Source organism: Euprymna scolopes, chromosome 14 (assembly GCF_053919585.1).
Source record: "Euprymna scolopes isolate OS-2025 chromosome 14, ASM5391958v1, whole genome shotgun sequence".
Classification (NCBI taxonomy): Eukaryota; Metazoa; Mollusca; class Cephalopoda; order Sepiida; family Sepiolidae; genus Euprymna; species Euprymna scolopes.
Genome location: NC_136495.1, coordinates 75,025,524 through 75,048,519, shown reverse-complemented (window position 1 = coordinate 75,048,519; position 22,996 = coordinate 75,025,524). Strand labels below are relative to the sequence as shown.

The 22,996-nt window shown below is 33.4% G+C and overlaps 1 protein-coding gene across 1 annotated transcript in view; it reads right to left on the bottom strand.

Annotated features, from left to right (window-relative positions):
• LOC145293096 (lysosomal alpha-mannosidase-like) overlaps positions 1-22,996 on the bottom strand; it is a 348,385-nt gene that overhangs the window by 176,417 nt on the left and 148,972 nt on the right. Inside the window, exon 2 of the mRNA XM_080139469.1 lies at positions 659-761. Coding sequence (XP_079995595.1) covers positions 659-761 — 103 coding nt within the window. The remainder of the gene's footprint in view (positions 1-658; positions 762-22,996) is intronic.

Below are 22,996 nucleotides of genomic sequence, written 5' to 3'. Positions count from 1 at the left end.
GCTATGAGACGCAGTGAATCCAATAGCTTACGCCACATGCTTGTCTGTGTAAAGAGGGACAGCGAAACGGTGCAGCGGTCTATTGATTCGACGCCGCCTATACCGTCCCAACTGGAGGTCGCTTGCCGCAGTGACCTTGAAGGGCTCTGACCGCCGAAAGACATCACACAAAAAAAAAATAAATAAATAAATAAAAAAAATAAAAATAAAAAATAACATACTGAATGTTTAAGAATTTACAACAATTTTGAATGCCCGTAAAGAAATGGAAACTTATTTAAATCTATTTTATTAATGAAACTTACCTTACAATGAGTGTTTTTTTCTTGATCTGAATTTAAATTTTCTTAAAGTTTCATTGTTTAATTAATTTTTTATTGAATTATCTTTGCAATAACTGAAATTATATATATATATATATTTTTTTTTTTTCAATGAAAAAAAAAAACCCCAAAAAACAAAAAAACAAACATGGCCACGTTCGCATGAAAAAAAAAAATCACGAAACTTTCGTTTGGCACTTTCCAGCGTTTTATGTAAGCTGCTCGGAAAGTTCCACCGAGAGGACGGTCCTAATTTTGCATAAGTATTTTATTAACATACAAGTAAAAGGAAATGGGGACTATATTTTGAACTGATCAAACCAAACGTTGCTTACTTCCATAATAATATTGATCGACTGTTTTTAACCATCCGACGTCATCATGGGAATGTGGCACCAAGTGCACGTTCAACATGCCTTCCTTGATTGGATGACAACTCTGCAAGAAAAAGAAAAGAAATTCAAGTAAAACAAAGAAGTAAAAAAAAAAAGCAGTTGATTTTATCTCATTGTTGAGAACATGAAATTGAATTTATTTAAAAATGGTGCAACTACGCTATAATCGCGAAATTCGGAAAATAAAAAAAAATCGCTTAAAAGGCAATGATAACCCTACTGACTTTTGTGTCAATTTCAGCTAAAAAGCAATGATATCTACTTAATTATCATGTCAGAAGTTAAATTAAATGTTACGGAATTATTGAAAAACAACAACAAAAAATAAAAAAAAATAACACGAATTTTCGATCTTTATCGTAAAAAATCGTCGCCATATTTCTTTGGGAAGACATGATATAATAACAAGGGAAGTAACACAGTTGTGCTAAAAACAAAGCAAAACGCACAATTTATTTAAAAAGAAATTGACAATAGTTACACGCCATCGAAACTCTCTGGTGTTGATTTTAGCCATATATTTTATTTTCATTAATTTTTGCAAAAAAAAAGTTTTCTTTAATAATTTTTTTTACTTTGTTTTTCGTAATTTTTTGATACATTCATTACTGTAACATAATAATTAAGTAGAGACGATTGGTTTGCCTTGAAATTCAATATTAAAAATTTCAAAGGATTCCATGAATAAAATAATATACAATTTGGTACAGACCCAATGATGAAAGTCCAGATAAGAAGAAACAAACAAACTTGAATTTATAAGGCCAAAAAAAAAAAACTAAAAAAAAACAAACAACCCCCCCCCCAAAAAAACCCCAACCTTCGGGGGTCGTGGCACAGTGGATAGAGGCGTTGAATCTCTATGGTTCCAAGTTAGCATTGTATGAAGATAGCGGTTTCAATCCTACCCAAAGGCGACCAGAGAATTAGTTGGCCAAAACGTGGTAAGACAACAACTATTACTGAGGAGACTCAGCATTCCTATCCAGTCGCGGTTAATCACCTGAAGAAGGCCAAAGGACGAGTTAACTGAAACGTCGTGAAATGAAATAAATAAATAAATAAAATATAAATTTCGAATTTTCCTATTATAGTGTAGTTTCAGGTCGAATCGATATACCATTTGGCAGCACAACTCTTCCCAAGAGATCAACAACACAAACATTTTGGAGGAGAGGGTGTAAGAATAAAACAGAAAATTTAATTACGGTTCTAACATCTGTACTAGAATTGGCCGTAGCGAAGTGGACAAAGTACCTTCTGAAATCCTATTGCAAGAGTTACATTCCTGGAGATTGCAGGTTCAAACCTTTGGGTTATAAGTGTGACTTACTTCGGACTTTTACCCGATCATGGTTGACGAAACAGGAGCATGCTAACCCCGTGGGTTGAATAAAAGGTTCCGTCCGAAATTTCGCACAGATTCCCGAGCTCGACAGAAAGATTCCCGAGTTTGATAACATATATCTGAAGAAGGTCAGAGGTTACATCGACCGAAACGTTCTGCAAATAACACGTAAGATAAGAACAGTAGTCCGAAGAACCCCCCCCCCAAACAGTTGTCAGTTGTTTTCCTCGAAATGTGTGAAAAAGCTAAACAAACAAATAAATAAATAAATAAATAAATAAATAAAAAATAAAAATCCATTTGTCTTTGTTAAAAATGAAATCCCTGAATACAAATTCGTTTATTGTGAAGCCAATGGTTGTCTTTGTTACGAAAAAGACATTAATCTTTGCATTCAGAGAGAGAATTATATTTTTATTTAAATATGCGAATCTGGTCGACCGTCCAGAATGAGGATGGTTAGGGTTAGGGTTAGGAATGGAAGGCAGATTTAGGAAAGGCATGGAGGAGAGAGGGAAAGAAATAGAGGGAGGTGATTAATTAAAAATCAAATTAGAAAATCTCGTATAAAAAAGATTCGTCTAATTTAGTGCGTTCCATTCAGCCATTCACTTCTTTATATGTACAGCTATGAAATTTATGGAAATAGTATTCCGATATGATAAAGAGACGAAAAAGGAACAAAACAAAAATGTGTATGCGTGTGTATGTATGTATTTATTTAGGTGCGTGTGCGTGTGCATATGCGTGCGCATAGATACATATATTTATAGCGTTTTGGAATTTCCCCTTCCCCCTTGTTTGAATGAATTGATCAGAAAATTGAAAATAAAAGTGTTTTGGAATTTGTTAGCTTATGAAGCCTGGGAAGGCTATTGACAACCGGACGAGGCTTTCTCAAACTCTCCGATTACAATTTAAGCAAAACCCAGACAGACAATCCCATTGAGGATAACCATACCCCCTCCCACATTGTTATTAGACTTATATCCGCATTTAATGTGCATCCACATACAACCCAACTTATTAATGTTATTGTTATTAAATAGGTCACCACAGTGGTGCTTTCTTTTTCGGTTTAAGCTGCTTTTATCCTTCTCCCATAATCCGCCGGTAAAACTATAAAAGCCGCTATAGCCGACTCACAGAAGTCACATTTGGTAAATGAACACGCAAAAACAAACACGCAAGCAAACACATAAACAAACAAACAAAACACAAACGAACACGTAAATAAACATTACGATTCTGAATCTTTGAGATGAGTATTAGTTATTCTTATTATTGGGATTCCGCAAGGACTCGTGGCGTAATGGTTAGAATACTTAGTAAAATTCAATTTTAAAAATGAAATTCTTCTGTAGGTTGAACGTTCAATCCTCAACGTGGGCAACCTAAAATACAATTGCGAATTACTTAGAACCTTAATCCAGTCATGGCTGACGGGACGAGGGCATGCCACCTCCGTGAATTAAATCACGAGTTCCGGTCGAAATTCTGTGTAGATTCCCGAGTTCGATAGAAAGATTCCCGAATTAGACAAGATTCTCTTGAAGACGGTCAGAGGTTATGAAATATTGTGAAAATGACACTCAAGATGAGAACAGTAAGCCGAAGAATCCAAAGAATACGAACAAACAAAAACGCCCCTATCCTACCTTTGACACCGATAGACCCTCCCCTCTCCAGGACACTCATAAATTATATACGCATCTAAGAGATGTATAGCTTCCCAACAAAGATTATTTATATTTTATATTTCGTACTTTAAGAATAGAAACCATAAAATCATCTACTTTCGTCGTTCACAAAATGTGCACGTAAGTTAATCGATGCATCGATGAGCATAACATAATTTATCAAAGAGAATAAAATTGCGATTTCGCTGATCACATCTCGATCTGCTGGGACGATCAAAAAGATACGTGCATTGATATTAGAGTTGTAAAAATACGAAGAAATAAAACCAACACAAATAGAAAGACAAACAAAAGTGAGCGAGATTTTATCATTCTATGAATAATACGCCCCCCCCCCTGCCCCAAAGACAGACAACCGTTAGCATGGCTAACAAACGCAAACAAGTGAGAAACACAGCGAAACAACCTAGCAAACTAATTAGCGACACAATTTTCATGTAAACATGTTTTTGAAGTGAGAAATAAGGATGATAAATATATAAAAAAAATTTAGTTCTCACTCCCACTGCAAGTGGGATTGAGAAGTCAGCTCCTTAGAGGAGGGGCAAAAAAGGTGCCTGGGCAGCCCTGCTGGCATTCCCCTGTAAGGGCGCCTTGGGCGATTAGCAATAAACTAACCCTTTCTCAGAGACAAAGCAAGGCCTGGGAAGGTGGACCTCCTAGGACTACACAAAACCAAACTCTACCACAAAATCAACCGCAACTGGATCATTGCAGGAGTGGTCTAGTCTCTGTTGATTTGGGAGGGGGCGTCAAAGATAAAGGAACATTTATGATTACGAAATTCCATGAACGAAGTTTCTTTCCTAGAACTGTCAGTCTGTGGGACACAAAAACCTTGGGGCTGCTCCCAGCTGACTTTATCATGGTCATTCTCAAATCCAATGTGAATATGTTCCTGTTGAGCTGTCCTCTTAAATAATCAAGTCTCATCCAAGTTCCACCATTACTGATCATGTTGTCTTACCATCTACCTAACTATTATTAACGCTTATCCTAGAGTGGCCTCAGGGCCTTGATAAGCGATTACCTCTTCCTCCAAAGTGAAAAAAAAAACACCTTAGCTAAGTTTAGTTATTTGTTTTACGGGTAATTCAATGATGAATCGATTATTTTAGTAAAAGTTTTTATGCTGCTAGTTCTTTATATCTTCAAATATTTATTCATAGTGTTTGTTTACGGCATATTATAACAGAGCGCGGACGCGCGTGTGGCAGCTGTATGCAAATGCCGTGCTGTGTGCGAAGTGACGTCACGGTAAGGAAAAAGAAAAAAGACTATACAAGAATGTGTGCACAGATCGACGATCACGTTCGAGAGGACAGAGGTCAGAGAGAAGTAGCACGATCGTCGTTTTATTCGGGAAAATGCCACTGTTGCAACGGCAAAAAAAAAATGAGTCGAGTTATCACCTGTCTTCTGTTCTTTGTAACGTATTCTGCTACAACATGTCGGGTCTATGTGTGTCTAATAATAATGTTACAATATTAACGTTTTCGGCTTATTTAATGCAGACTCCAGTAATTAAAAAAAAAAGTTTTTATGTTTGAACTTATGGAAAAGTGTATGTTTAGTTATTTGTTTCGTAGAAGAAAAAATGTTTTGGGTTTTGCAGAATAAGATTGTTTTTAAAAAGGAAAGCAAAGACAACCAATACGATGTGCCTTCAATATGTTTCAGACTTTTTTTCGCATGCCCACTTTTATTGATAGTACACTCATGAAACTCCCCTTCAAAGTAATCTCCTCTGGCTGCAATGCACTTGTACCGTTCCAACAACTTCGTAGGGAGGTAGGCATATAGTAAAAGATATACAAAATCAGGTTTTATTCAATAACTGAGAAAACACATTTATCATTTCTGTTTTATTGTGCCTGCATTTCAATCCAGCTATAAAGAACAACATTCTCTATCAAATTAATATTAAGACGAGGAAACACTAGCATCACATTTGTGACCCTAGATTGAAAGAAACAACTGTAGTTATACAAAATTATGTAGATAGCTGAATCTTATATATATATATATATATATATATATATATATATATATATAAAATTTTAGTCATTCAATTAAACATCGAAATCCTATAGGATAAGGAGTTATAATATTTTAAATGTATTCTTTGTCTTACATAGAATAATAAAAATCTTTCGATTTTAAATTTAACCATTTCACGTCATAAATTTTTAAATTTATCGAATGACTAAAATTTGATTTATTTGCTCTATCTTGTATATCGAGCAATTTTATTTAGGTGGGATAGTACTTATAGAATATTACTGCAAATAATATTTTGTAAAACCTATAATCACAGATTTCTATACCAGTTGATAGTTAGATTATTTTATTCTGAAGTAATATATATATATATATATATATATATATATATATATATATATATATATATATATATATATAAAATATATAAAAATTCACCACGTTTCGGCCAACTATCCCCCTGGCGACAGAATAAGAATTCTGAGTCTCTTAACTGTATCCTCAGTAATTACTGACTCCCATAATTGTTGTTGTCTCATCACTTTTGGCCAACTAATCTTCTGGCCGACTTTGGGTAGGATTGAAACCGCTATCTTAAAACAATGCTCACTCGAAACCGTAAAGATTCAACGCCCTTATCCACTGCGCCACAACAACCATGAAGATGGGGATAACACTCCACAAATAAATAAATAAATAGCTGAATCTTGTTTAGATCAGGTGAATAGCCGACCACTAGAATTAATGGAAACGGTCATTAATGGTGGATTTCGATATTAGAAGCAGAATTCCATTTCAGCAACACACACTTTTTTATTGGGTGGGGGTGGGGTAGCATCTTTATCAATTGAAACGATAACTAAAGATATCCGTATCGATATCAGAGTTATAAAAGAAATAAAAATGATCACTAATAAAAATACACGAACGGAAAATAACCAGAGATCTTTTTAATACTAGCAGACCTTTCGATGTTGCCTGGTCGTAAAATACGCTTAAAATATGATTTTTTTTTACAAGGGAATTACTACTTATCAAGGCCTAAAGGACACTCAAGGATAAGGGTTAATGAATGTAAGTTTGCAGTGCAGTAATCGTTAATGGTGCAAGTTGGGAAGATATTTACTATTTAATGGGATGGTTCAACAAGAACTTGTTTACATTGGACTTGAAAGCAGGCCAGTGAAATAGTGTTCCACAGGCGGGCAGCTCTAGGCAAGAAGTTGCGTTTGTGAAATCTGCGTTTAGATTTAGGTACATATAGAGAGTGCGGGAAATTGTTGATAGTGGTTGTAGCTAGTCGAGTGTTTTTGTGAAGGTTTGGCAAAGGGGACATAGAGCGAAGTTCAGAAGAGCACTTGCCCTGAAAATGACGATACAGCAGAGACAACCCGCAAAGTCTCTTCTGTGGGAAAGAAGATGTAGGGAAGAGAAAAAGGGCAACACCTATTAGGATTCTAAGTCGGTTTTAAATTATATCAAAGCAGGATTGGACGCACTGAGCAGCTCCTGTCCAAATGTGGCAATAGTACTCCATTTTAGGACATACTTGGCTCTCATACAGATGCTAATTTATGCAGATTTCGTATTTATTATTATTATACAGCTAATTATTGATTGATTATAATGTTGTACTCAATATATAATAGTGATTTCAAAAGCTAAAAAAATTAAATAAAAATATGCCTTGGGTGCCATTAGCTATCCAGCATTTTTCGTAACCATCTGAGCTAAGTCCATACTTATATAAAACTTAAAAAAAATAATGTTGTTCAAGATATAAACATACATTTTCGCAAGCGTACAAATAACACAGTAAGTCAACTTACGCCTGCCAAATTCCTTCTTTTTTCAATTTTGACCACTTTAGCAGTTATTTTACCGGTTAAAAACAAATCAAATTTGTCTCATAGGTCTAAATTAAGCGCCAACTCTCTGGACTAAATATTGACAGAATAGTTCGGTAGAGACCGTCCCGCACAAAGACAGACAAGGTCACTTTTATGTATATATAGATACTTATGATTCACCGCTTATCAAGGCCAAAAGCCACTCGAGGAAAGGGTTAAGGAGATTTTCAATTGAATGATAACCAAAAATACTATAGAAAGGATTGAGAAGGGTAGATGAAAGCGCAAAGTTTGATTACTTAAGAGTATTTGATAACATTAGATTTGAAAATGATAAAAAAATGTGCAGAAGAAGCCATGCGGTAACATTAAACAAGTGGGTAGTTCTTGAAAATAATCTAAAAAAAATAATTCGACGATGTAAAAAAAATGTAGAAATTAGCAACATTGGCTCACAACCATCAACCAAATTTTTTGCAACTTCAAAAGCGATAATTATCGTTTTTATAAACATAAATCTGCAATTTATGGGTATTGATACACACTGCAATTTTTATTCACATTCCAAAAGCGATTTTTCTGAAAAAGAGGGGAATTTGCTGTTTTCTGGGTGGTAATCTATTCGTATAACACTTATCGTTGACTAGGTTTTGACCTGGAAGTCCTTAAAATTTTTTTACATGAAATGGCATTATGCCTTGTCTGGAACTATTTTTTTTTTTATTAAAAACTTATGTTTTTAAATCAAATATTGTATAGTTGTTCTTATTTCAAAACTCTGACACAACTTTTAACATTCTGTAAAGGAAGATATAGAAAAGCCAAAATGTTGCATCAGTCACGTCAACCAACTTTGCCACCAAAAACCTTTAAGACCCTGTCAAAACATGTATTTCTTAGCATAAAAAATGAACACAATGGGATGCGTTTTTAAGAGAATCGGCGAAATATCAGTCGAGAAGAAAAAAAAAACAATATTGAGAAATAGATGAATGGATGACATGTTGACATGTTGAAAAAGAATACGCCGAGGGACACTTGAATATATAACCGAGGGGCACTTGAATATATAACCGAGGGACACTTGAATATATAACCGAGGTACACTTGAATATATAACCGAGGTACACTTGAATATATAACCGAGGTACACTTGAATATATAACCAATGTAGGCTGTAAAATATAACCGAGCTAAACTTAAAAATATAACTCAAGTATACTTGAAAATATTAACTGAGGTACATTTAAAATATAACTCAAGTACACTTGAAAATATAATCGAGGAAGAAAATAAAAAATTGTGTGGTTTAGGCAGAATCAAATATTGCATAAAACAGATCAGAAATATTTAACAGCATTAATAAATTATATATCGTTGCCTATAAGTTTAAATCAGCCAACGTTTTGATAAGGTACAAATAAAACTTTTAATCAATTTAAAAAATATTGGTTATAGGATTTGTTTCACTAAAAAAAACAAAAAAAAAAACACATATGATGGTCAATATGTTTAAAAATAAAAATAATTTCAAAAGAAAAAAAAAACGTTGATTAGAGTGCCACGAGCTAGAATCGAAATCAAAACATACAGCTCCCCAGTCTTATTCGTTACAGTTTGACCTAAATCCATACGCATATAAAAACTGAAAAAAATTAAATTGTTTAACCTATAAACGTATGTTTGCACATGCGTAGAAGAGCATTTAAGTCGATTTCCAATTTCTATTTTATTTTCAATTTTTACCCCTAGCAGTTATTTTTTACATGTTACGAGGCGCGTGCAATAAGTAATGCCTCTGACCCACTTCCCATAGAGTAGAGCAACGAAACTTGGCACAGTTATTAGTCTTTCTCTACATAGGAACCACCAAGAGTTATGCATTTCTCCCATCGTTTGATGCAGCTCTGGAGACCGTTTTTGTAGAACAGCCCAGGTTGGTCCTCCAACCACGACGTGACTTCAGAAATCAAGGCTGCACCATCTGGGAAACATTTTCCTTTCAAAAACAATTTCCTGGCTGGGAAGAGGTGAAAGTCAGAGGGTGCAAGGTTAGGAGAGTAGGGAGGATGGGGCAGGATTTCATAACCACACGCCCGTGCGTCTGATCTGGCGACATGCGAGTTATGGACCAGAGCGTTGTCCTGCAGGAGGAGGGTATCTTTGCTGATATTGCCCCGTCTCTTGATTTTGATAGCTTCCCTTAATTTCCTCAAAAGTGAAGCATAATAGGCTCCTGTAATTGTGGTACCCTTTGTCAGGAAATCTGTCATCACTACTCCGTCCTGGTCCCAGAAGACTGTGAGCATAACCTTGCCAGCAGAGAGCTGCACCCTTGCCTTCTTTGGAGGTGGCGAGTCCAAATACTTTCACTGCATTGACTGGGCTTTGGTCTCTGGATCATAGTGATGGACCCAGGTTTCATCCTGTGTCATCAGTCTTTTGAAAAACTTTGACTCATCTTCTTGGCACATCTCCAACTTCATCCTCGAGCACTCGACGCGTTCTCGCTTCTGGAATGGTGTGAGGAACCTGGGAATCCATCTGGCAGACACCTGATGCATATGCAAATGATCATGAATGATAGTTTCCACAGACCCTGTACTAATCTTGACATATTGGCCTATTTGACGAATAGTAATGCGCTGATCTTCCAAAATGGCAGCCTCAACTTGACGGACAGATGGCAGAAGGTGGGGGCGACCAGGTCTGGAAGCTGTTTCCACAGACTTCCGGCCATGTTTGAATTCATGATGCCAGCGTTTTACAAGGTCATATGATGGGGCATTATCACCATAAGTTTCTTTCATTTCATCAAAAGTCTCCTGTGGTGTGCGTCCTTTCAAATACAAAAACCGGATCACTGTTCGACATTCAACAGGCTCCATTTCACACCTGACTCAGTTCAAACACCTGTAAAACAGAAATCTCAATTAGTTCAGAGCTGTAATTTTCCACATAACCCGTAGAGATATAAATCATTGCACATGCAAAATTTCAGCTATATCAGACAACGGGAACTGGGTCAGAGGCATTACTTATTGCACACCCATCGTAAAAACCATATCGAATTTGTTTCAAAAGTCCAAATTCCCTATATATCATGTTTCAAAATATGTTTTCAACAGTAAACTTTTGATAAATAAAACTTTTGATCAGTTAAAAAATATTTTTCCTAGCGAAATGAAAAACACATAACACGTTTTTGACTGCTTCATAATGAATAAAATCATATTGCCAATAAGCACATAGATTCCTTCGCTTTCGAAAGCAATGACTTAAAGATCGTTTTAATCCAACCCAACCGAATCTTAATAAAATTACAATCTTATATATATATATATATATATATATATATATATATATATATATATATATATATATATATATATATATATATATATTACTAAATCAAATTGTTATACGTTGTATAAATTGCACAAAAATATCACATGTACGTTGCTTATTTTCATCCTATTCTAATTTAACTTTTTTCAGGGAGATGGATATTCTTCATATTAAAAAAAAACTGCCTTTGTGTCTAAATTTCCTTCTAGGGGGAGTAAATACATAAGGACATATATATATATATATATATATATATATATATATATATATATATATACACGAAGTAAAAGGTATTACAGAGGGGAAACTCGTGAATTAAAACGAAGTTATTAAGAGTGCTCAATAAAAATGAGCAAAATATAATATTTTTATTTATTTTTATTTGTATAGACAAATATTACATAGTCGCTACACTGAACATGCTAATGTCTCAGACAATTGCACGATGAGAACAAAAAGTTCTCATCAGGCGACGTAATAAAATGTATGTGTTTTATAGAAAATATATATTTCATTTCTTCCATTTGAGAACCAGGCGCATTCAGTGGTACACAAGCTTTATTACGTCGCCTGACGAGGACTTTTGGTTCCTGTCAACATTAGTATGTTCAGTGTAGCGACTATGTAATATTTGTCTATATAAATAAAACTATAAAAGATTAATTTGTATTCCTGACAGTCTGTTCACAATGCGGTTAACATGTACAAACATTGTTTGACAAATTAATTTTCATACGAAAAACGAACATTTATACACTTTTCTTCCAGCATGATTTCCATATATTTTTTCAAAAGAAATTCTACATTCAAGAAGTAACCTGATTTGCACATTACATTTAAGAAAATCTATTTTATAAATGTTTACCATCTTATTCATGATTATTAGTCATGGAATTGTTTTAATTGCTCTGTTTAGGGATATTATTTAAAGTTTATTATTTAATTTATTTTTAATTAAATTTATATTTAATTTAGTTTTAATTAATATTAGCCGACGTCAGTTGGGTTTAAAAACGGAAGTAAGCTTTATTATATTTAGCTATGAGAGTTATTTTCCGTTTGATTTTCATAAATGAAGAATGTGTTTTATGGGATCTCCTTCCATGAAAATCATAACAATTTACGATATTCGGTGTATTTTAAATAGTATGCGACTAAACCCTTCGACCAGCAATACGCCGGGTATACAGGTAACCCTAAAACAACGGGCCCCAACTCTAATAAGGCCCCGTTTCTTAGTGTTCTATCCGAATGAAATGAAACGTTGGTCATAACTAGTTTATTATATTCAAAACATCACATCAAAACACTAGGGGCTTTGGCCTTTTTTCTTCGTTCTACAGCATATGTTCTAGATGGCCTCCATTTAGCTTTTGTTTTTTTGGGTCACCCTGTGTGTGTATATATATATATATATATATATATATATATATAGAGAGAGAGAGAGAGAGAGAGAGAAAGAAAGAGACTCTCTCGTCGATTTCGACGTATGAGATTCCGCCACAACAACGAAGTTGCTCGGAAATCCACACAGATGATTTGGTTATAATGGGGAAGGTTTTGTGTAGAACTATCCACACCTTTTGGTATTACTGCTAATCTCCGTCGGTGCAAATAACTGTCATAGGACAGAGTATACAGTGGACCGCAGGTTTTTACATCAGAGTTTCCTTCTCCTAGATGCACGTCTTAAGTAAGACTGGGGGTCTATCTCTCCTAGTGAATTTATGCGCCTACAGATACCCAACTGGAAATTTCTACGACTCGGCGCGGCGGTACATACAGCGCCTAACCTTCCCAAATGGTCACCCATCTGGGACTAGCCAGGCTGAACGTTGCTTAACTTCGCTGATCTGGCGAGAACCGGCGTGTCAACGTAATTGTGCCACACACACACACACACACACACACACACACACACACACACACACACACACACACACACACGTGTGTTTTTTGTATATGAAGGAAAGAGAAAAGAGCTGAGAGATACAGCAATAAAGAGAAAAGCGGCGAAAATGACTATATTGTAAATAAAATCAATATTCTACTGACGACGGATGTTCTACCCCATCCATACAAATGTCTGATTTATAAACGAGGCATTATTTGTCTTTATTAGCAGTATTTATTTGGAAGGCGAAATAAATTTATTCTTTTTAAAAAGAAAAAAAATCACGAAAAATTACAAGGTAAAAAAAGATATAAAACATTTACAATATACAAAATTACGGTATTTATATGAATTGAATGCAACTAAAGACTTTCTCATTTGAAGAAATTGTTGTGGACCAGCGAACACGTTTGTCTCATAAGGCGTCAGACATTTTGATATTTTCAGAAAGAAACTGAAGCAAAATAATTTATGTTTGTATAAAGGACACAAAAAGAAATAAATAAAGAAAAAAGACTAGACGGAATCAAATATCACTCCTTCGACCAGCGATAATCGTTGCTTCCTGCACTGATTATCTTCGAAAGCATCAAACAGTAGTGTCTATATGTATATAAAATAATTATATATATAAGAAGTATGTCATGCGTTGCTTGAAGCATTGTTTAACGGATAAAAGGTGTTTTTGAAGGCTTACAATACAGAAATTCACAGTCGTTGTGAGCAAATAAATGAATAATTCAATAATATTTTTTATTTACCTGATTGGTTTGTTTTTCTTTTTTTTTTTCTTTAGATAAGTAAAAAAATAGAATTACCTCCCCTTAACAGTTAACGTAATTAATTTTAAAATTTAGAGCGCCTGAATTTTAAAAATTTAAACACAACAGCCATTTTACAATCGATAGTCTGGAGAGTGGATATATGTTTCTCCACTGAAGATGACTCGAAAGGACCGATGGAATAAATACCATGCACAATTGAAAAAAAAAAAGAGAGAAAAAAAAGAAAATCAAATCAATCAGGTAAATAAAAATATTATTGAATTATTTATTATTTATTTATCTGCTCACAATGACTGTACATTCATGCGTTGTAAGCTTTCAAACACATCTTTTAATTTATATATATATATATATATATATATTCTTCGGAGTAGTTTTTATTTAACAATCAGTGGTTATGTAAACGTGAGATTGTAGGTTTACAATATATATATATATATATATATATATATATATATATATATATTACTGTAAACGTTTAACTTAATGAAATTGTATATTGCAGGAGAATTTAATAAAAATTTAACCTTAGAAAGTCCTAAAAGCTAAAGAATTTAAACTTGCAATTGAAGTAACTCGAACGATTTAGACGATTTACAGGAAAATATGCACGGATGAAATAACGTACAGAAAATCAGAAGTTAAAATTTCGACCTTAATTATGAATATTCAACAGGACGCTGGATGAAAGTTCATTTTCTTAAAGAATTAGCAATGATGCTTTCCTCAAACAATACAACGCTTCATCGTTGTCTTTAACAACATGGAAAGGTTCGTAAGTTTGGAAAATGAATGCCTCGTGAACTGCCTACAGACCTGAACTTGCGATTCGCAGACGCTTTTAGATGATTCATAAAACCGATATATCGATCTTTATGGCATGACAATTTTGTCAGTTAATGCTCTTCTCATAATATAAATACATAAATACTCTTCTCTCTTCTTCACACAGACACACACATATGTGAGGTTTACAATGATTAAAAGAGATAGGTTCCAAAACGTGACTGAAAGTCAGTGTACCATAAAGAAATGACACTTGAAATATCGATATCTATATCTATAATTTTTACATTTATATAACCTCTATCGCTGATATCGACCATTCTACCGTTCATGTGTCTCAGCAATACGAAATGCAATATTAAACACACACACACACACTTATCTATATATCTCTATCTGTATATGTACGCATTATGTATAAAAGACACTTCGTGTGTGTGTGTGTGTGTTTGTTCTCTATAAAATCCGAAATGGTTGAGCCGATTTTCTGAAATTTCACACAAATGTACTTCATGTGCTTGTAAGTGTTCTTAGATATGTTTTGTAAATATTCGAAATAATCCGATTAACGTATGAACAATCTGATTTTCGCACAAATTAGCACCTTTATAAAGCCTTACATCACACGTGCGTTTGAGAAGTTTTATCACTGCACAAGCAGAAAGGCCCGGCGTATAAACTCAGCATAAGGTTCTTTGATAAGACAGCGACGCACTCGAAATGGATGTTTCTGTTTAGAGCACGACTGAACCATGATACTCGCCTTTTGTATTTTAAAGTTTATATAAAGCCTTTATAGGTCCTCTAGATGCGATGTAGACTACAATGTATTGTGAACTAAGTCACCGCGGGAAGACAGGTGAAGCTTTCCTATGATGCCCCGCCGTAAGTTCCCAACTAGAGCAGACAATCAATAGGTTTGATTGAAAAATGGGCGATTTCACGGATTTCGAAAATTCAACGTCCTATCTATCTATCTATCTATCCAGCCAAGTTGTTATCTGTTAGAAATAATTTATTTAGCATTTATTTATGAAAATCGGTTACCTCAGAGGATACAATTTTCTTTTTCAGGGAAAAATCGTGAGGATTAGCTAGATGCAGTCGAATATATATATATATATATATATATATATATATATATATATATATATATATATATATATATATATGGGCAGCATTCTAAATTTTGATTCCTGTGCGGCTCCATTTTTGCATTCATTTTTGAGAAGGAGAGAGTTATTCTCGAAATTATCAAAGATGTTACATCATCCCGGATGTTTTTTCTTTATATTTAGCAGTAAGTCCCATATTTACTGATTTGTTATATGAAAAATCTATTAAAAAACATAGGTTTTTTGAGGATCCGTAACCTAAATACTTTATTTTTGTTCATACGTCCTTTTACTATTCCGTTTTTTTTTTTGCATTGCTATTCGCCTTCATAAATATCCACATAACACACACATTACACACACACACACACACACACACACACATATATATAATAAAGTTATATTCCTATCTTCACAGTTTGGTTAATATATACAAAAAGTACGCTTTATAATACTGAAATCGGAATTTTATATACTTTCTATGTACACTATGTATTCAAAGGAAATCAACATTCAAGTGGCTATATCATTTGCATATTACATTAAAGAAAATCTGTTTTAGAAATTAGCTCAATTTTTTAAAATGGTTATTAGTAATAGGATTGTCGTAATTATTCTAGTTGGTTTATCTAATTTATTTTTTGAATTAATTTACATTTAATTTAATTTGTTTTTAATTATTATTAACCGACATCAGTTACAAACGGAAGTTTTTATTTCAGTTATGAGAGTTATTTCCTTTTAAACTATGAGTTTTTATCTCTCGTTTGAATTTCATAGATGAAAATAGATTTCCTTTATGCTTGCAAAAATAGTCAACTTTCATAAATATCGTAACAATTTAGGATATTTGGTGTATCTTAAAAAGTATGTGACTAAACACTACACCGGCAATATTTTCCGACCTGGCAACGCCGGAGATTATATATATATATATATATATATATATATATATATATATATATATATATATATATATATATATATAATTATATATATATATATAATTATATATATAATTATATATATATATATATATATAATTATATATATATATATAATTATATATATAATTATATATATATATATATATATAAAATTATATATATATAATTATATATATATATATATATATATAAAATTATATATATATAATTATATATATATATATATATAATTATATATATATATATATAATTATATATATATATATATAATTATATATATATATATATATAATTATATATATATATATATAATTATATATATATATATATAATTATATATATATATATATAATTATATATATATATATATAATTATATATATATATATAATTATATATATATATATAATTATATATATATATATAATTATATATATATATATAATTATATATATATATATAATTATATATATATATATATAATTATATATATATATATATAATTATATATATATATATATATATATATATATATATAATTATATATATATATATATATATATATATATATATATATATATATAATTATATATATATATATATATATATATATATATATATATATAATTATATATATATATATATATATATATATATATATATAATTATATATATATATATATATATATATATATATATATATAATTATATATATATATATATATATAATTATATATATATATATATATATATATAATTATATATATATATATAATTATATATATATAATTATATATATATATATATATATAATTATATATATATATATATATATAATTATATATATATATATATATATATAATTATATATATATATATATATATATATAATTATATATATATATATATATATATATATATATATATATATATATATATATATATATATCTGATTAAACACGACCGAGTTCGTCCTTTTTCTAATTTTGCTGGTAATCGTTTGTATTCGTCGAGCGGTCTTTCTTGTTTCAGTTGGTAAGTTATATAGTATGGCGCCCAGTGGTTGTTCAACCATATTCTCTAGCGCTTTCCATCAGTATTTCTAATTATCCTAACGAGTGGTTGTTGTTGTTCTTTATTAAGGCTTGTGTATATTTATAGTTTATTCTATTTTATTTTATATTGGCTATATAGATAGGTGTAAGGTGGGTTTGGAGTGAATTATTTTTAATTTTCTTATTTTATATTTTATTTATTATTAAGTGTTTAATAAGGTTAGTATATTTGTTTCAATATTAAATGCGATTCGATTAATAAAAGGCTGTACTCTTAATTGATATAGCTTCGAATAATTCTTCGTGTGCAGTTGTTAAGATATCTAATTTTAGTATTGTTAGTTAGAATATTTCTTATTTCGGATGATTGTAAGTTTTTGTTGTGAAAGGTTAAGTGTCGTTTGATGGCGCTATTATCTACTAAGTGGTAGTTTAATTGTTGTGAGAGTATGTAATTATATATATATATATATATATATATATATATATATATATGCGCAGATCATCGTATAATGATTAGATCACTGTCAGCCGTTAAAAAGCATTTAATAAATAAATGTTTAAATTCCAACGATATTTCTCGCAGTTAAACGTAGCCAAATGGATTATGTCCTTGTTAATAAAGCCAGAGATGACTTCTAATGCCGGGTTCGAATCTATCGACTGATGTTAATCGTGACACGCTGCACTGATGATTTCCTAAAGGATGAAACACTAGTGTCTGTAGGCAGTTAATAATTATTATAATATATATATATATATATATATGATTGCAACGTCTTGTCAGACGAGTGCCACTCCCTCAGACACTTAAAGTCCATGAGCTCAAATGCCTGAGGGAGTATCTATACAAATATGATGTTACAGAGTCTTTGTACGACAGCTAAGTCTCTCTCTCTTTCCGTTCAAAATGTTGAGATCCAGCAACAAGCAAGAGCAAGATAGCCAGCAACAAATTAAACTGCAGACCAGCTTAATGCGGGTACTGGTCTTCCGCTTTATTGTTTTTTAAATCAGAGATTTGCTTCTCCTAGAAAGGTTGCCTTCACCACGGCTTACGGGAGCTCTCTCTACCCCAATACACATATACACACACACACAAATATACACGGTGCTAGTTGGCCGTTGACCCAGAAAAAGAGTTCATTCGCCCTTTGGAAGGTCTTGTTTTTAATCATTCAGGGAGACTAGCGGCCCTCCTCACCAAACAAGTCTGGTGGGGGAACCAGTTTAGTCGCCGGTGACCCGACCATGAGGCAGGTAGTACTGGGTTACATGGTACCAGCAGCATATGACATGACCTGACCACAGTATATATGTACACACATATATATACATACACACAAATTATATATATATATTTGTTGCATGGACGTTTTTACTAAATTATACCTTCATCTCACACATCTTTTGGAGCTTCAACGGAAGAAGACCAGAGATATCTCCACAATTGAAACGTGTTAACAATAGATATGAAAAACAAGTTAAATTCTATCTATGCTCAACATTTTCCCTCTTTTACCGGAAATTGCGAAATAATGAAATTGCAATACAAAAACCGTTTATTGTTGTCCATTTATTTTGCTTTGGCGTGAGCAACCTCATCGTCGACGCGCCATCTTATAATCGACCATAATTCTCCACCCCTGACACAAATCGAGGCAATCCATCACCGTTATCTTGAAGTTTTAGACCTTCTAATCGACTAATTAATCACGGTATCCCCAGCGCAATATCTGGTTTGGTTGATAGACATAAACGAAAAACAACAACCAACAGATTTCCAGACATTTGGTGCGTTTTTATCGCGTGTCGAAACGGCTTGCTAATCGTGTGCATCTGTAGCACCGGATAAAGGCTAATCTGAGTTAATCTCCTGAAAATGAAATATATGAGCAAGCTAGATCATGCAAAGGGCAGTAACGATGCCGGAAATAAAGGATTATATGTTGATGGCACCGGATAAGGATCATCTCGTATTGATAGACATCGTCTAATTCTGGCGATTATGGTAAGTTTCCACGGATCGATATGGAAGTGACTCACTCCTTACCGCTACCAACGTATACCAAACTATTAGGACGAACAGATTGGGTGCAAGATTGTCAATGATTCGTTCATTTAAGCGGGCGAATAATTCACCATCGGCGCCAATTCTTCTTTATTATCTCCCTTCCACGGCGGTATGATGCGACACAAGGGTCAGAAAGTTGGATTTGAAGAGCAAGCGTCCTAAAGAAGAGCACTCTGGCCTGCAAAAAACAAAAAAAAAAAAACAAAAAAAAAAAAACAAAAAAAAAAAAACCTAAGCAGTACCGTCAGCATTCCTTGTTAGGGGCACCTGGAGCGATTAGCAATACTCTCACCTCTTTTTAGAGGAAGAAGGTTAAGCATGGAAGAGTGATCCTCAAAAACTGCGCAGGACCAAACTCATACCTCAACCAACAGGATAAAGGCCATCTTAACAATGTCCTCAACTAGGGGGTCTCCAAACTACGGTCCGTGGACCAAATCTGATTGGTGAAAGTATTTAATCTATCCCGTGGAGCTCTTACGAAAAATGGAAAAATATTCAAGAAAAATTTAAAAAGTGGAAATATGTGAAAATTATATTGTGTTCTTTTTTTTCTTTTTGTTCAGAAAATGATTAAAAGAATAAAGTTTTTTAGAATCAGTTTCACTTAAATGCAAAGCTAAAGAGCAAATCCGTAACAAACACGTCCAGGTTAATTATGTTTTATTTTGATCTGCATAACTTTCGAAAAACTGACAAATTAAGACATTCCGATTCAGCTGCAAAAGATGAGAGAGCACAGTGGTCTAGTGGTTAACGACGTGGATTGCCGACCTGCGTGTTTTAAGTTCGAATCTAGTTCGTTCCACACAAAAAAAAAACACTTTCGTTTAGGATGTTGGCAACCTTCACGTTATATCCGATGTCTTTCTAGAAAGAATTATGACAAGACAAATACTGAAGAAATCAATGCCAACAATAGAATCTTCGGATTCATGCGATATGTTGTTACTATTGTTGGATTACAAAACTGATATATATTTTCCAGTTTTCCCTTTAACGAAACTGAATGGTTAAACTTATATTCCGTCGACATATCGCATTTTTTTTTGTTCAGATGTTGGCTATTATTTCTTGAAATTAACTCGGTTGCTGTTAGAGGTCATTTGGTACAATAAAAATATCAGTCGACATGTATAAAAGGTCACCAGCAGAAAGGTCAATTGGAGAGTTGACTAAGTGCAGTGCTTGTAAGTCGCTTCCTTCTCACAGGCAAAGATAAATGACACCAAATAAAAAGCACTACAACGCTGCAACCAATTTAATAACACGTTGACGTTTAGAAATTATGGCGGGATTTAAACCAGGGTTGCGGAGACCGAAGATATAAGGTTCGACTCCTACTCTTGCTGATAATGACAACCTTCTGTCTCGTGCGACAATGCAATTCTGCACAGAGTCTGGTGAACTAAAGCATTTGCTGTGGCTATATCGTCCAATTTTTGATTTTCAGCCTCGTTGGCACTTGCAGGTGTTTTGTTGTTGTTATTGGTGTTGAGTATCATTCACGATTATAATTTTTTTTGGCATTCGTTTCCCTGATATCTTTCTATTAAAAATTCTTGCTAGAAAGATATCGGGCACTTACAGAAGAGACACAATGAGCTGGTTTCGCTCTTGGTACACCCTGGTTGTCAGCCCGCCTCGTAAACCACTGAGTTACGTTGCTGTAGGTGTGGTCAGCCGTAGGGGTTGACTGTATCCTCTGTCACCTTCGGATACTCTTTCCTCTGATACACCAAAGCTGGAATGATCTCTTCAAGTGCAGGTGCAGGGTTATTATGAGCGCTCGGTTTGTCCAGTTACCTGCAGGAGTTGCCGGAAAGGTGTTGCAGAGCTTCACACTCCGTCTATCGGGACTCCAAACCAGAATTTTGTCAGGGTTTTCTTCCTTTAGCCTTCCCAATGCACCCACAAGACAGTGTAGTTATTTAACCCCTATAATTCCAAAATTTCCTGGTTGATGTACTGGCTCATACCCTAAGCATTACATTTTCCTGTCCGGGTTCGCAAAAGAGTTATTTATCTCCTATTAGTACCGGAGTTTGTTTATCGCCGATCACCCCAAGCGTGGCTACCCAGGAAACGTAAACTGGTTTGATTTAAGTAAAATTTATGGATATCGATACGTCCACATGGTCTATCCGAGTTCGATCTTGTGTCGCATCCTGATTTTATTCAGGAAGGCGGTAAATTTTTTATCATATATTTTTTTATCATTTCATGCAGTTTCATCTATTCTATTTAGTCTGCTTCATCATTATGAACCTTTTCTCAACATCTTTCTTATATCATTTTAATTGGAATTCATTAGTGAGATGAGTATTATTTATTAATTTATTTATTGCGGACTATTATCCTCATCTTTTTATGTAATTGTTTCACAACGTTTCGGCGAACTATTCCTCTGGCCTTCGTCAGGTGGTAACCACGACGGGATAGGAACTCTGAATCTTCTAATTGCATTCTCAGCAAATCTACGGTTCCAGGTGAGAATTGTCTGAAGATAGCGATTTCAATCCTACCCAAAGCCGGGCAGAGGCTTACTTGGCTAAAACGTGGTGAGACGACAACTATGGAAGGCAGTAATTGCTAAGAATGCAGTTAGGAGATTCGAAGTTCCTATTTAGTCACGGTTACCACCTGACGAAGGCCAGAGGAATAGTTGGCTGAAACGTCGTGAAAAAACAACTATGAAAGATGAGAATAAAAGTCCGCAATAAATAAATTAATATTTTTCTTCACATCATTTCCATCATGAACAGAGTTCATTTTATTTACTCATTCCATCATTCTTTATTTGGTCTTCACATTCCATGAGCGATGTTTCTGACAAAGAGAGAAGAATTGCTGTTTGCTGGGCTGGTATTTATCCATACAACTAGGTGACTAGAAAGTTGACCATGGTTTTTACTTTCAACGTTCGCAGAACTCTCACTTTGTATTTTAATCCTCATATTCCATGAGCGACACTTCTGATAAAGATGGAAGAATTGTTGTTTTCTAGATCAGAATTCTATTTCATCAAACATTTATCCTTGCCAAGTAGTATTTCTTTTAAAATTCCTTACATCAGGTGACTTCCTGCCTTGTCTGAAGCGATTTTCAGAAAAAAAAGAAAAGAATTTGAAAATCTAAATGAGAGGCTACTTTGGTAACGGTTCGCGATCAGCTAACCGAGAAAACGACAAAATAAAACAAAAATGGACAGGTCTTCGAGTCGGGGCAAAATATGTGCTGAAAAACATAAGCTCAACCAAGCTCTAATCCCATCGTCCCATTAACGCGATGTTGTATCCATCTGTCTGTAACATGACCTCATTCATTTTTTTCTTCTTCTGAACTTTAAAGGAAATGTACCCTCTCAACGTGAATA